General features: G+C 41.4%; 1 protein-coding gene across 1 annotated transcript; it reads left to right on the top strand.

Annotated features, from left to right (window-relative positions):
* Positions 1 to 2,774: 2,774 nt before the first annotated feature.
* LOC124148570 (protein PML-like) lies at positions 2,775 to 15,965 on the top strand. Its single transcript, XM_046519720.2, has 6 exons — positions 2,775 to 2,798; positions 8,006 to 9,063; positions 9,270 to 9,328; positions 9,536 to 9,578; positions 10,067 to 10,126; positions 15,224 to 15,965. Exons 2-6 carry the CDS (start codon positions 8,007 to 8,009, stop codon positions 15,931 to 15,933), a joined length of 1,929 nt encoding a protein of 642 aa, XP_046375676.2. The 5' UTR covers positions 2,775 to 2,798; position 8,006; the 3' UTR covers positions 15,934 to 15,965.
* Positions 15,966 to 17,293: the final 1,328 nt, after the last annotated feature.

The following is a 17,293-nucleotide window of genomic DNA, read 5'->3' as shown; positions in this document are numbered from 1 at the left end:
TGGATATAGTGTATACTGTAGATAGAGATCTACGGTAACCATATGTCATGGATATAGTGTATACTGTAGATAGAGATCTAAGGTAAACATATGTCATGGATCTAGTATATACTGTAGACTGAGATCTAAGGAAAACATATGTCATGGATATAGTGTATACTGTAGATAGAGATCTAAGGTAAACATATGTCATGGATATAGTGTATACTGTAGATAGAGATCTAAGGACAACATATGTCATGGATATAGTGTATGCTGTAGATAGAGATCTAAGGTAAACATATGTGATTGATATAGTGTATACTGTAGATAGAGATCTAAGGAAAACATGTGTTGGATATAGTGTATACTGTAGATAGAGATCTAAGGTAAACATATGTCATGGATATAGTGTATACTGTAGATAGAGATCTAAGGAAAACATATGTCATGGATCTAAAGTATACTGTAGATAGAGATCTAAGGTAAACATATGTCATGGATAAAGTGTATACTCTAGATAGAGATTTAAGGAAAACATGTGTTGGATAGAGTGTATACTGTAGATTCAGATGTAAGGAAAACATATGTTGTGGATCTCGTGTACACTGCAGTTTGAGATTTAAGTAAAACATATGTAATGGATCTATAGTATACTTTAGATAGAGATCTAAGGAAAACATATGTCATGCATATGACATATACTGTAGATAGAGATCTAAGGAAAACATATGTAATGGATCCAGTATATACTCTAGATTGAGATCTAAGGAAAACATATGTCATGGATCTAGTATATACTGAAGATTGAGATCTAAGGAAAACATATGTGATGGATATAGTGTATGCTGTAGATAGAGAGCTAAGGTAAACATATGTCATGGATATAGTGTATACTGTAGATAGAGATCTAAGGTAAACATATGTCATGGATATAGTGTATACTGTAGATAGAGAGCTAAGGTAAACATATGTCATGGATATAGTGTATACTGTAGATAGAGATCTAAGGAAAACATGTGTTGGATATAGTGTATACTGTAGATAGAGATCTAAGGTAAACATATGTCATGGATATAGTGTATACTGTAGATTGAGATCTAAGGACAACATATGTCATGGATATAGTGTATACTGTAGATAGAGATCTAAGGTAAACATATGTCATGGATATAGTGTATACTGTAGATAGAGATCTAAGGTTAACATATGTCATGGATATAGTGTATACTGTAGATTGAGATCTAAGATAAACATATGTCATGGATATAACATATACTGTAGATAGAGATCTAAGGTAAACATATGTCATGGATATAGTGTATACTGTAGATAGAGATCTAAGGAAAACATGTGTCATGACTATAGTGTATACTGTAGATAGAGATCTAAGGTAAACATATGTCATTGATATAGTGTATACTGTAGATAGAGATCTAATGAAAACATGTGTTGGATATAGTGTATACTGTAGATAGAGATCTTAGGAAAACATATGTTATGGATATAGTGTATACTGTAGATAGAGATCTAAGGTAAACATATGTCATGAATATAGTGTATACTGTAGATAGAGATCTAAGGAAAACATGTGTTGGATATAGTGTATACTGTAGATTAAGATGTAAGGAAAACATATGTCATGGATATAGTGTATACTGTAGATAGAGATCTAAGGAAAACATGTGTTGGATATAGCGTATACTGTAGATTGAGATGTAAGGAAAACACATTTGTCATGGATCTATTGCTCACTGTAGATAGACATCGAAGTAAACCATTTTTGGAGTAGCACCCATTTTTGTAATAATTCTGACATTGAAGCACTATCATATTACGTTTATGTTTACAACAGCAAGGTAGAAGGGGAGTTTTTGAGGAGACATCATATCCTTAAGCGTTGACTGATACGCGTCACCAATTTTGACGTCACACGTCTCTTCATAAGGAGATTGCAGGAAGGCGCAAACAGCAGGGTTCATTCTCCATTGAAAGACCCATATATCCACAGAGAACAGGTAAATGTAGGCTATCTCAGTCCAGTGTCCTGTGGGATGGCAAATATCCAGTATTAGGAATAAACATTGACGCATCAGTGACCACAAGGATGTCCGGTTTCACTTTTCTACTCTGTGTTCCCGTCTGTCCCAGCGGACTCTGCTGTACCAGACAAGGATTATTTTATTCACACGCTCTACACTCCAGTTACGTTTATCCCTATGATATCAGTTCTTATTGCGATTAAATGTGTGCACCATATCCTGCTCGGACTATTACAACATAGTGGACCACTGCCATACTTTCTTCCCACACCACATGGACCCGTCATGGTACAACAGTAATACTATTAAATTTACATCTCAATGAGGGGGCTCGGGTGGCCCAGTCGTCTAAGGCACCCAAATTCGCTGGGCATAGATGCGTCCGTTGGGCACACCAGAAACCTATGATTATGGGTTCGAATCCCGGTTCGCCCCGATTATTTTTCTAGGTTTGTCAACAGCATACCCGTGGTCGTGGGTTTCACCGAAGTGGTAAATGTCTGAGACCAGTAAAACTTCGGGCTTTCCTCCCATATCAAGCTGGCACGTCGTGATATTACTTGAATACTGTTAAAAGCGGCATTAAACCCAACTCAATCACTAGGTCTCAATGAAATGTACATGAACTACTAATGATTACATCCAATAACTCACTTTGTACTCCATCCATGTTAACGCGTTATGTAACATACTCCTGCACAAGTCAATTATGATAAAACTCGCGCATAAACGTCCGACCCGGAAGTGACCTGTATTGCGACGAAGCCGAACCAACAGGTAGGTGTGTCCTGAATTGTCGCGACATATATGGGTAAAGATGTCTTGATAAAGCTATATTGTCAGTGTAAATCAGCGAAATACATCTGTTAATATAGTAGATCATATCTTGTCAACGTTGGACTTTGGTTAACGTTACACAATTGAGAGTCGGGGATATCACATAAGCCCCCTTTCACAATTCAGACGCCATACCTCGTAGTGCATTGTGCACGATACATATAATAAATCACTTCATCAAACAACTCTACCTAGAGTCAAACAGTGTGTTAATTGTCAAATACATGTATCAGGGTTCGATAGATGTTTTCTCCACGAGGATCAACCTGAAAGCTACTTGTGGTGACTTGACTACAGTTGACCTTGAAGTGTGCTATATTATCCACTGCATTGCTTGAATGCATGCGTTAAGGTAGTCAAACTACGTGCAGGATAGGGCTATTTTTAGGGATTTAACTGTGTCATGACTAAGTGAGACGGATCATTTCATCCGGGGACGGTGGGTATTCGTGTATGTAAATCAAGGTGCAGAAGATACGGGTGGAGTAAGAAGTTTATGCTGAAGGCACAACAAACACTGGGTCGTGCGAGTGGGGTAAATAGGTATGGCGTAGGTAGAACAAGACGGGAGATACGGGAGGGGTATATAGTGTGTACTGTTAGATTGAAAAAAGGGCAGGAAATACGGGTGGAGTATATAGTGTGTACTGTTAGATGGAACAAGGGCGGGAGATACGGTTGGAGTATATAGTGTGTACTGTTAGATGGAACAAGGGCAGGAGATACGGGTGGAGTATATAGTATGTACTGTTAGATGGAACAAGGGCAGGAGATACGGGTGGAGTATATAGTATGTACTGTTAGATGGAACAAGGGCAGGAGATATGGGTGGAGTATATAGTGTGTACTGTTAGATTGAAAAAGGGCAGGAGATATGGGTGGAGTATATAGTGTGTACTGTTAGATGGAACAAGGGCAGGAGATACGGGTGGAGCATATAGTGTGTACTGCAAGATGGAACAAGGGCAGGAGATGCGGGTGGAGTATATAGTGTGTACTGTTAGATGGAACAAGGGCAGGAGATGCGGGTGGAGTCTATAGGGTGTACTGTTAGATGGAACAAGGGCAGGAGATGCGGGTGGAGTCTATAGGGTGTACTGTTAGATGGAACAAGGGCAGGAGATACGGGTGGAGCATATAGTGTGTACTGCAAGATGGAACAAGGGCAGGAGATCCAGGTGGAGTATATAGTGTGTACTGTTAGATGGAACAAGGGCAGGAGATGCGGGTGGAGTCTATAGGGTGTACTGTTAGATGGAACAAGGGCAGGAGATGCGGGTGGAGTCTATAGGGTGTACTGTTAGATGGAACAAGGGCAGGAGATACGGGTGGAGTATATAGTGTGTACTGTTAGATGGAACAAGGGCAGGAGATACGGGTGGATTATATAGTGTGTACTGTCAGATGGAACAAGGGCGAGAGATACGGGTGGAGTATGTAGTGTGTACTGTTACATGGGACAAGGGCAGGAGATCCAGGTGGAGTATATAGTGTGTACTGTTAGATGGAACAAGGGCAGGAGATACGGGTGGATTATATAGTGTGTACTGTCAGATGGAACAAGGGCAGGAGATGCGGGTGGAGTATATAGTGTGTACTGTTAGATGGAACAAGGGCAGGAGATACGGGTGGATTATATAGTGTGTACTGTTAGATGGAACAAGGGCGGGAGATACGGGTGGAGTATATAGTGTGTACTGTTAGATGGAACAAGGGCAGGAGATACGGGTTGATTATATGGTGTGTACTGTTAGATGGAACAAGGGCAGGAGATACGGGTGGAGTATATAGTGTGTACTGTTAGATTGAACAAGGGCAGGAGATACGGGTGGAGCATATAGTGTTTACTGCAAGATGGAACAAGGGCAGGAGATACGGGTGGAGTCTATAGTGTGTACTGTTAGATGGAACCAGGGCAGGAGATACGGGTGGAGTATATAGTGTGTACTGTTAGATGGAACCAGGGCAGGAGATACGGGTGGATTATATAGTGTGTACTGTCAGATGGAACAAGGGCGAGAGATACGGGTGGAGTATGTAGTGTGTACTGTTACATGGGACAAGGGCAGGAGATCCGGGTGGAGTATATAGTGTGTACTGTTAGATGGAACAAGGGCAGGAGATACGGGTGGAGTATATAGTGTGTACTGTTAGATGGAACAAGGTCGGGAGATACGGGTGGAGTATATAGTGTGTACTGTTACATGGGACAAGGGAAGGAGATACGGGAGGTTTATATAGTATGTACTGTTAGATGGAACAAGGGCAGGAGATACGTGTGGAGTATATAGTGTCTACTGTTAGATTGAAAAAGGGCAGGAGATACGGGTGGAGTATATAGTGTGTACTGTTAGAATGAACAAGTGGCAGGAGATACGGGTGGATTATATAGTGTGTACTGTTAGATGGAACAAGGGCGGGAGATACGGGTGGAGTATATAGTGTGTACTGTTAGATTGAAAAGGGCAGGAGATACGGGTGGAGTATATGGTGTGTACTGTTAGATGGAACAAGGGCGGGAGATACGGGTGGAGTATATAGTGTGTACTGTTAGATGGAACAAGGGCAGGAGATATGGGTGGAATATATAGTGTGTACTGTTAGATGGAACAAGGGCGGGAGATACGGCTGGAGTATGTAGTTTGTACTGTGACATGGGACAAGGGCAGGAGATACGGGTGGAGTATTTAGTGTGTACTGTTAGATGGAACAAGGGCAGGAGATACGGTCGAGAATATAGTGTGTACTGTTAGATGGAACAAGGGCAGGAGATACGGGTGGAGCATATAGTGTGTACTGTAAGATGGAACAAGGGCAGGAGATACGGGTGGAGAATATAGTGTGTACTGTTAGATGGAACAGGGGCAGGAGATACGGGTGGAGTATATAGTGTGTACTGTTAGATGGAACAAGGGCGGGAGATACGGGAGGTTTATATAGTGTGTACTGTTCGATGGAACAAGGGCGGGAGATACGGGTGGAGTATATAGTGTGTACTGTTAGATGGAACAAGGGCAGGAGATACGGGTGGAGTATATAGTGTGTACTGTTAGATTGAAAAAGGGCAGGAGATACGGGTGGATTATATAGTGTGTACTGTTAGATTGAACAAGGGCAGGAGATACGGGTGGATTATATAGTATGTACTGTTAGATGGAACAAGTGGCAGGAGATACGGGTGGAGTATATAGTGTGTACTGTTAGATGGAACAAGGGCAGGAGATACGGGTGGATTATAAAGTGTGTACTGTTAGATGGAACAAGGGCAGGAGATACGGGTGGATTATATAGTGTGTACTGTTAGATGGAACAAGGGCAGGAGATACGGGTGGAGTATATAGTGTATACTGTTAGATGGAACAAGGGCAGGAGATACGGGTGGAGTATATAGTGTGTACTGTCAGATGAAAGAAGGGCAGGAGATACGGGTGGAGTATTTAGTGTGTACTGTTAGATTGAATAAGGGCAGGAGATACGGGTGGAGTATAAAGTGTGTACTGTTAGATGGAACAAGGGCAGGAGGTACGGGTGGAGTATATAGTATGTACTGTTAGATGGAACAAGGGCAGGAGATACGGGAGGTTACTATAGTGTGTACTGTTAGATGGAAAAAGGGCAGGAGATACGGGTTGAGTATGTAGTGTGTACTGTTAGATGGAACAAGGGCTGGAGATACGGGAGGTTTATGTAGTGTGTACTGTTAGAAGGAACAAGGCTAGGAGATACGGGTGGAGTATGTAGTGTGTACTGTTAGATGGTACAAGGGCAGGAGATACGGGAGGTTAATATAGTGTGTACTGTTAGATGGAACAAGGGCAGGAGATACGGGTTGAGTATGTAGTGTGTACTGTCAGATGAGACAAGGGGCAGGAGATACGAGTGGAGTACATAGTGTCTGATGTAGGTAGATCAAATGACTGGAGATACGGGTGGACTACAGAGTGTCTGCTGTAGGTAGATCAAATGACAGGAGATACGGGTGGACTACAGAGTGTCTGCTGTAGGTAGATCAAATGACAGGAGATACGGGTGGAGGAAATAGTGTAATAAACTGGCGGAACATGGAGCAGGAGGGACGGGTGGATTAATAGTGACCGCTTTAAGTAGAACAAGGAGCAGGAGACACGGTTGGACAGCGTAGTGTAAGCTGGAAGTCATACCCTTTATCTTTATCTGTTGGTCTTCATCACAAAAGATGTTTCCTTTTGAACTTTGAAATTTACCAAATAATAAGGAATTCAGTAGGCACCATCCCCTGTGGACGTCTAGTGTCACCAGAATTAGTAATAAGTTTCTTGCAGTTTCACCAAAATCAATGGCGAAAAATGAATAAATGTGAGTGGATAATGATTACTACAGTTACAGAGGAGGTTAGATGGCTGAGATGTATTCTGCAGACAAACTGGTATGAGGGTTAGTCGAAATATAACTAACTATAATTGTCTTTAGACATACCGGTCCTTTAAGAAGTTACGAAAAATGGTATGAGAAAGGTAAACAGATAGAAGTTATTTCATAAGGCATAGTGTTCACTCCTTGGATCTCTCTTGGACCAAGGTTCAACTTTGTTTAACCTCAAAGGGAGATAGAACTCTTATATTCATGCTGTCTATTGAAGATCAAATCCATGTTTTTTGCTTGTTTGTAAATGGTATAATGATGTAAGAAATACATAAATTACTCGTTATGTACGTAGAATTCCAATACAATTTAATGCATATATTTAGTAACAAAAACGAAAATGACCAAACAATACTGTGCTTATTTCTAAAATATTTTAATGAACTTAGAATTTCAGTGTTATGGTAAAGTGTAAACATTTTACGTGTGCTTCAACCTTTCCTGATAATGTAATATGTATTATGGGCCGGTGGTCTTCACACTGAAATACTGTCTGTCTGACATGTATAAAAAACATACAATCTTACATTATTTCATTAAAATAATAACAAACTTAATCTTAGATGGGTTTTGTCAGGGTTATTATCTTTAAGAAACAGCATAGATTGCTTTCTCGTTGCATTCTTTAATGTGATGTAAAGTTCACTGTACCATTCTTGATAGCCTATGCGTATAATGGTATTGAAGTAATGTGGTGAAGTGTTATATTCCAGTAGGACGAGAGCCAATTATATTCTTTGTTTCAGAATGGACACCTTCCCGAACTGTTCTGTCTGTCAGCAGCAGTTTACTCTGAAAGGTCCAGCCCCCTACTTACTGCCCTGTCTACACGCTGTGTGTGAGACGTGTGTGACATCTGCAGCTGGTGGTGTGATATCATGCTCTACATGTCATAAGAAGGTCAACCTCACAGACACAAGCATCCAGAAGGACGCAGTCAGACAGAAGGAAATATTTCACATGACAGTCAAACATCGTCCAACAGACCTCCTCTGTACACATGAAGATGACGGCAACCAGGCTGTGTGCTGGTGTCAGGAGTGTGAAGAGTTCCTCTGCGAATACTGCCAGAACATGCACAATAGCTTTAAGGCTACCAGGCGACATGCTGTTGAAACCTTTGGAGATACAGAATCCAGAGGCATGCATGCTGAACCTATTTGTCAACTTCACAATCCTTACCCTCTTGAATTGTTTGACAAAAACTGCAACATTTCGATCTGTTTTAAATGCAGGCTTGGCGAGCATGCCGAGCACGACGTTGAGGATGTAAAAGTGGCTGCTGATGCTGCAAAAGGACGGATAGAACAACATGAGAAGAATGTGACTGCACATCATACTTGTCACCAAGCATATTTGAAGAGCGTCAGCAAAGTCGTAAATGACACAAAGAATACAAGTAGTGCTCTTAAGGAGGCCATCCACCACACTTTCCATTCTCTGAGGACACAACTTGATCAAAGAGAGAAGGAGCTGGTCATAGATCTGGAGAATCAGACGAAGCAGGAACTGTCAAAGCTGCACACTGTACAAGTTACCTCTGAAGGCGAGAGTAAAAGATGCAAGTGGACTTCAGACTACATCAGGACAGTGCTCAGATATGCTTCAAACTCTGACTTTCTCACACTGGAGAGGTCGATACAAGACACAGCGAAGACGCATCTCGGATCAGTTCCACCAGAGACACACAGTGCATCTGCAGCCAGTTTCAACACAGGGGGCCTGGAGAAATTGAAATCCTACATTTCTGACTTCGGGTCTGTCAATGAAGATGGATCAGCAGCTGACGAACAAACAATTGCAGGTATTTACTTCTTACTCTTTGTTTTATAACAAGTTTTTTTCTGATTGAAGTTTTGAAGTCAGTAAACAAACAAGGAGTACCCATTTAAAGACTTGTTAGTGTTTATGTTGACCTTTTGTTTAATGTCACTTTAAGATTGGATTCTGATGTTTTATCTCTACATCTCTAACAACAACTCGTGAGTCAACAACATATTTATTTTGCAGATAAAGCCACTCAAACAGACGACAGACAGGTAACTGATTTGGAGAACGCACACAAACACGTAAGTACTTCTCAGTCGGTAAAGATGTGTGTACATACGTCTCGTTGTTTCTTAGATCGGTATTAATATTATTTCCGACTGACAGGATACATATCATGTTCGTAATTGTTTGTATAAATTATTGAACTGATTCCTGTATGTCAGAAGTAAATAAGCCTTTTCGTACAGAGGCACAAATTAATTGTTTTCTTCTCTTTTATACTGAAGATGCTGGTGGTAGCTGACGATCCAATACCGTTAACGCGTTTTGGTAAGATAATCTTGTATTGCCTTGAAATTAATAACAATAGAAAACAATGTAACTATGAATATCCATTCATATAGAGAAGCGCATAATTTAGCTTAAACATCCTTATAATTCGCATAAAAAATAGTTCTGACTGGTCTGAAGATGACTGTATAAGCTTTTTCATAATTGTTTGGTTAAGTAATTCAAATTCTAACAAATTATTTTTTTTCATTTTGAAATGCTGTTGCGATACGCTTAATGGTTAAAGATCTGATACATTATGAATACCATATACTAATGTACAGCAGTTGAAGATGAAACTGTGTTGAACTGTGGTCTTCCCTTAAAACACCACAGATAGTAAAGGGGCCTGGATCTGTCTTGGTGGATATTTTGTTGTGTACAAAAGTGGAGAACCTTCGATCTTGAAAACATCAAACGTACTATTAATGTTTAAATGAATATGAGCACATTTATTTTGGTTCTTTTATCTCGGATATATTTTGCAGATGCGGGGATTAAAACCTACACTCTGGAAACAGGAACGAGGACACCAGGGATTCTGCAGTGTGAGTACAATCAGATGCGTGCTGGACCGTGTTCCACACTCTATATAGCGCCGTTCGCACCCTTCACAACCAGGACAGGTTACTGGGTGAAGCGCTTTTTCATAACAACAGGATGCTGTACTGGGCGCTGATGAAACCCTTCGACTGTTATTGAGCTTTGGGTATAATTGTAGTACGATATGCTGCTGTATATCGTCATGTTGTCTACCATCTTAACACAGGACATCTTACTGCAGCCATGTTGTCCCCCCTTTAAACATAGGACATGGTACTGGGTGTGTTGGTGTTGTCCGACCTTACACACAGGACAAGGTACTGGGTGTAATGATGTTTTCCACCCTTTACACACAGGACAAGGTACTGGGTGTAATGATGTTTTCCACCCTCTACACACAGGACAAGGTACTGGGTGTAATGATGTTTTCCACCCTTTACACACAGGACAATGTACTGGGTGTAATGATGTTTTCCACCCTTTACACACAGGACAAGGTACTGGGTGTAATGATGTTTTCCACCCTCTACACACAGGACAAGGTACTGGGTGTAATGATGTTTTCCACCCTTTACACACAGGACAAGGTACTGGGTGTAATGATGTTTTCCACCCTCTACACACAGGACAAGGTACTGGGTGTAAAGATGTTTTCCACCCTCTACACACAGGACAAGGTACTGGGTGTAATGATGTTTTCCACCCTTTACACACAGGACAAGATACTGGGTGTAATGATGTGTTCCACCCTCTACACACAGGACAAGGTACTGGGTGTAATGATGTTTTCCACCCTTTACACACAGGACAAGGTACTGGGTGTAATGATGTGTTCCACCCTTTACACACAGGACAAGGTACTGGGTGTAATGATGTTTTCCACCCTCTACACACAGGACAAGGTACTGGGTGTAATGATGTTTTCCACCCTTTACACACAGGACAAGGTACTGGGTGTAATGATGTTTTCCACCCTTTACACACAGGACAAGGTACTGGGTGTATTGATGTTTTCCACCCTCTACACACAGGACAAGGTACTGGGTGTATTGATGTTGTCCACACTTGAAAGACGGGACAACGTACGTTGTGTATTCATGCTGTCCACCCTTTTACAGACAACACAAGGTACTGGGTGTATTGATGTTGTCCATCCTTTACACACAGGACAAGGTAAAGGGTGTATCGATGTTGTCCACCCTTTACGCGGAACACAAGGTACTGTGTGTATTGATGTTGTCCGCACTGTAAAAACAGGAGAAGGTACTGGGTGGATTGATGTTGTCCACCCTTTACACACAGAACAAGGTACTGAGTGTATTGATGTTGTCCACCCTTTACACACAGAACAAGGTACTGAGTGTATTGATGTTGTCCGCACTTTACACACAATACACGGTGCTGTCTGTATTGATGTTGTCCGCACTTTAAACACACGACAAGGTACTGGATGTATTGATGTTGTCCACACTTTAAACACAGGACAAGGTACTGGATGTATTTGTGTTGTCCACCCTTTACACACAGAACAAGGTACTGAGTGTATTGATGTTGTCCACACTTTACACACAATACACGGTACTGTCTGTATTGATGTTGTCCGCACTTTAAACACAGGACAAGGTACTGAGTGTATTGATGTTGTCCACACTTTAAACACAGGGCAAGGTACTGTGTGTATTGGTGTTGTCCACCCTTTACACACAGAACAAGGTACTGAGTGTATTGATGTTGTCCACACTTTACACACAATACACGGTACTGTCTGTATTGATGTTGTCCGCACTTTAAACACAGGACAAGGTACTGGGTGTATTGGTGTTGTCCACCCTTTACACACAGGACAAGGTACTGGGTGTATTGGTGTTGTCCACCCTTTAAACACACGACAAGGTACTGAGTGTATTGGTGTTGTCCACCCTTTAAACACACGACAAGGTACAGGGTGTATTGATGTTGTCCGCACTTTAAACACACGACAAGGTACTGGGTGTATTGGTGTTGTCCACCCTTTAAACACACGACAAGGTACTGGGTGGATTCATATTGTCCGCACTTTAAGCACAGCACAAGGTACTGGGTGTATTGGTGTTGTCCACCCTTTATACACAGGACAGGGTACTGGGTGGATTCATATTGTCCGCACTTTAAGCACAGGACAAGGTACTGGGTGTATTGATGTCGGCCGACCTTTACACAAAACACAAGGTACTAGGTGTATTGATTTTGTCCATCCTTTACACACAGGACAAGTTACTGGGTGTATTCTTGTACATAGCATATCTTGCTATCTTGCTAGCATGTCAAATGTATGTGAATAAATAGAAAGCCATGAAGTGAAAGTTTACTGGAAAGTCCATTCATGTTACATGTCAATATACAAAGAAATGTGGATTCTTTTGAGACGTTTTGAATTGACACATGAACTTGTGTTGTCAATTTCACCGGTGTCGTCTGGAAATAGCTCCTGTGGAAAAGGCTTTGTCCGCTGTCCTGGCTGGTTGAAGTGTTGTCGGTTCGCCGTCTATCAATTCGACGGCTGGCACGTACGGACGGACGCCGTGAGGTCAATGATCCCGTCTCCGATGTGTTGGGTGCCTGTTCCGTCTCACGTTGGTTTCGTACTGTTATCAGTTCCTCTTGCTTGAAATACCCTTTTAATCCTCTTCTTGCGAGTTCCTAAAGGCGGTAACGTTGGCGAAATGTGAGATAGTTAGAGACGCCAAATCCACCCTCCTTCATTACAGGCCTGGCTTTTAAAGTCTCGACTTTATCACCAGACCGATAGTTCACGGATTGCCACGCTGGATCCCAAGACGTGAGCACGGATAACGTCAGATTTCTCTATCGTCTTAGCCTTTATGCTGTCATCGAGAAGTAAAATCTATCGAGTCATCGTCGACATCAGACATCTTGTTCTGTATGCTGTCGACCGTATCCTTGTCGTCATGCTGTTTGTCTGCTGGAGAGCGTTCAAGTCCGACTGAGTAGAGGCTAGTTGACTTTCGATCTGTCCACACTTGGCTGATAGTGTCTGGACGTCCGACTTGACTGAACCAACTTGACTACTAAGATCTGATTTGACAGTACAAAGCTCAGATGTGACGGCGTAAATCTCTTCGAGGATAGTGCTTTGAACCTCTTCACGAGTAGGTGGGCCCGGGTAAGCTTCTATATCGCCAGAGCAAAGTAGCTACCCTGATACAACACCTGCTGGAATACAGGGTGTCCCACGAGCCAACATAAACCTGGTGCACCGGAAAAGTGCCCCGTCGTCGACACCGCGCTTTCTATGCGCCAGCAAAGTGCATGCGTCCTGATGTAACGGCAAATTCAAAGTTAACATGATTCACTTCCTGAGACACTTCCCTTCATATACGAGTATATATTTTAGATTGTGCAAAAATCTATCTACTTGTTTAACAAAGTAAAGGCCAACGAAGGGTAAACATTTGTTGTCTGCCATTGTGCTCAGCCAAACATCCATATCCCCTCGATGATTCCAACCCAAAAAGTATATAAATATTTGAAGCCAAGTGGTTTTAGAAGCGAATAGTGTTTCAGTTTTCTTGACACTACGATTCATGTACATTATGGCAGGGTTGTTAGTGGTTTGTTCCGAATAAGAACTGTTGAACAGCCCGTAGCTCTGTGTAGGGCGACAAGTCAAATTCAAAATCGTTAAAAGGCAGATAAGGTTACCTCAGGCTCGGGGTTAAATTACAACACGATTTGTCATCCAGGAAGATCACAACACAAGTTAATCATATTAACATTTCAGTTAAGATAAAGTGCCACTCATATGTATAGGTCGCTATATGGCTGAAACAATGCCGATGCGAGGTTAATGTTTATCTCACTTACTCATATATATATAGCTGATTTTGTTTGTTTGCGATCCCGTTAGTCGCCTCTTACGACAAACGTAACCTAACTTGAACTTCACTGGTCCGGTCCTGCCGTGATGTCGCACTGATGCCTCTCATTACCAGTGTCAGACTGTTTAATGTCAATGTTAACGGTACGATGGAAGCTGACACTTGCAACAGGAGCTTCTAAAGATGTTGATACGCTGCAATGAATAATATGCTTAAGCAGTAAAAATATGTAACGAAATATACCCTCATATAATAAGTCATTTTACCTACCCCGAGAAGCAGATAGTATAATTTAGTGAAGAGAATTCAGACTGAAAACGCTTCATCAATATATAAGGGGGAAAGTTTACAGTTATAACCATTATAAGTAACTTGAATGAGTTGAATATGAATAAGGATAAAGTTAGTGGACAGCAGTTCAGCCATTTACAATGAAATAAGCATGTTGGATGTTTCATTAATTAAGCTGTAGGTTGACCCATTGACGAACATGTTAATATCTATAGTAATGATCGTACAGTCATCCATGGTCAGTATCAGTGTCTTTTTGTTGAGGAATATGTAACGAACTGTGTAGAGAAGTATGAACAACTGTTCAATTTGAAAAATACATCATAAAACTATGCAATGTGTGAAATAATTCACAAATACATGGCCCAGCCACAACACATAACGCGACATCCTCCCGTCCAGCGAGTGTGCTGAAACTGTGGCCAGTGACTGAAGCGGACGTAGAAGTTACCTGTTCACACTGTGTCTGTCGAACACACAAGTGTAAAAAATGTCGTCAAACAACAGCTTTTTCCAACTAATTGTTTACAAAATTGTACAAGAAGAGTTTAGAATAGTAACAATGATAGTTTCATCGTGAAATAATGAAGATACCTATGCGTTTTCCGGCAGCAATTTATAAGTGTCTATTTCTGACTACTGACAGCAGACCAGCTTAACTAACAGTTTCTGACAAAATGTTTTATGCAGATTTTATTTCATTGTCAATCCATACAAAAATGCATGAAAAACATTTTAAATACCCATACAAGTATTTTTACAGCGAAACTATTCGTATTTTAGCCACACTAATTATGAACAGATATGAAAATGGCAGCCGATCGTTCAGTGCGGTGCTTTGTAAACATTGAAACGAGGTTCACAATAAAATGTCTAATTTGTTATCTGAAGTCAGGAAATTTGGTAAACTGTAAACAAAATGTATATTTCCAGGTCCTAAACTACAACTGGACGCTGCTCGAGCCAACACAGGCTGGTGCCACGTAACTACAGACGGTGAGCTGGTCAACTCGCCGTCCGCCACACGACACAGAGACAGCGGCAGGTTACGGAGACACAGAGACAGTGGCAGGTTACAGACATACCGCGGCACCTGTAGTTCCACCCCCATCCCCCTTCCTCCACCCCCCTCTAATGTCACCCCTGCCCACCCCACACCACGATACTGGGAGACCCACTCCAGGGTGGGTGTGGAGGGTGGATGGTTGGGGTGGCCTGTCCTGGAGATGGGTGTGGGGGAGGAGAGCCAGGTGGACAGTGACTGTTATGTTTGTCTACAGCGCCGCTCCTGGTGTGTCCGTGTATGGAGCTGTGGCACACACCGGGGGAGTCTCTGTACCAGGGTGTATCAGCAGGGGGAGCGGGGGGAGTGTTACACAAACACAATGTCTGACACACCCGGCACACAGGCCACCCTCCACTATGGCGTTGTGCTGGATGTGGGGAGGGGGAGACTCGCCTTCATCGATCTTGACAGGGAGATTGTTTTGGCCAAGTTGGATGTTGAGTGGAGGGAGTCTCTTCTCCCCATGTTTGTTGTTGGGCGGCCAGATTACTACACAGTCAACATGAAGGTGGTCAGCGGGGTGGACATCACCATGACTGACTCCAAGAAGTCACTTATTTATAACGCCCTCACATAGGAAATAAAATAAACATGACATTGTGTAAACTTGTAAGTGTGACATATTTATTTAAACTGTCAAATGTAATGTGATTGTATTGATTGAGGCGGACATAGAAGTTACCTGTCTATGTGTTGTTTGTTGTGTACAAGAATGTAACAAGGTTAGCTAAATGTGTTGTTTTTCTACTTGACTGGTTTCTGTTGTGTATTAGAAACATTTTGCATCCTCACATTAGTATTGTTATGACTATTAATCTGCGGTAATCTATCAGTTTATCACACATTTCCTACATTTCTGGGAAATGGCACAACACACAACTGAGTGCACAAAATCATCAAAAGTTGTTACAAATCATGAATTTGTTGACATGTTTCGTTTCTTCTCTGTAATATAATTGTTTCAAATCCCATCATGAATAGTGTTGTGCTGAAAGTATTGCAGTTGTGCCACCACATTGCCACATTTGATGTCGGTGAAGAAATGGGATGAAAGTGATTGAAGCGGACATAGAATGTACTGGTGTACATGTGACGTGTGTACAGAAATGTTACAAAGTTCACTGAATATTTTGTTTCTCTATTCTCATTTGTCGTGCTGTGAGGACAAAACATTTAGAATACCCACAGAAGTGATTGTTTAATTATCTGTGCTGATAATTTCAAATATTGTGTCGACATGAACATGCCAACACCACTCTCAGTGTGAGCACAGAAATACGAATCAAGTTCGCAGAATGTTTTATTTTTTAATTTGCTGCTATTTTGCTGTCAATAACAAGTATTTCGAATCCACACATGACTAGTTAAATTAAATAACTGAATTTCCTCTGCAATGTCACAACAAATTCATTATTCACATTCACTTGATAAGGGCATTCACTTAATAAGGGCATTCACTTGATAAGGGCATTCACTTAATAAGGGCATTCACTTGATAAGGGCATTCACTTAATAAGGGCATTCACTTAATAAGGGCACTCACTTAATGGGGGCACTATCTTAATAAGGGAACTCACTTAATAGGGGCACTCACTTAGATTAGTTATGTTTAAGCTTCAGCTGCAGAACTAGTGTGTTTTTTAAAGCTATGAGCCTGATTTTTTTAAAAGAATAATGCTTTGCAACAATGTTATTTTTGTTGCAGACAATTCCCTTTTTTCAACAGTCTTAAGCATAGTTATTTTTTTTTTCAAGAATTTTTAGAGACCCCTCCCTAAGCATCTGTACATTGGATTTCACAGGTATGTACTGACAAAGAGAACGAAGATAGTAGACTTTGTCAGTCTCGTAAATTAGCGGGTAGCGGGATTTTGCCACTGTTCAGTTGCAGCATGGGGGTCTCGGGTAGAATTTTATATGCATTGTGTGTGAGAGGT

Source organism: Haliotis rufescens, unplaced genomic scaffold (genome assembly GCF_023055435.1).
Source record: "Haliotis rufescens isolate VD_foot unplaced genomic scaffold, xgHalRufe1.0.p SCAF_9, whole genome shotgun sequence".
Classification (NCBI taxonomy): Eukaryota; Metazoa; Mollusca; class Gastropoda; order Lepetellida; family Haliotidae; genus Haliotis; species Haliotis rufescens.
This window is presented reverse-complemented; position numbering and strand designations above follow the sequence as displayed.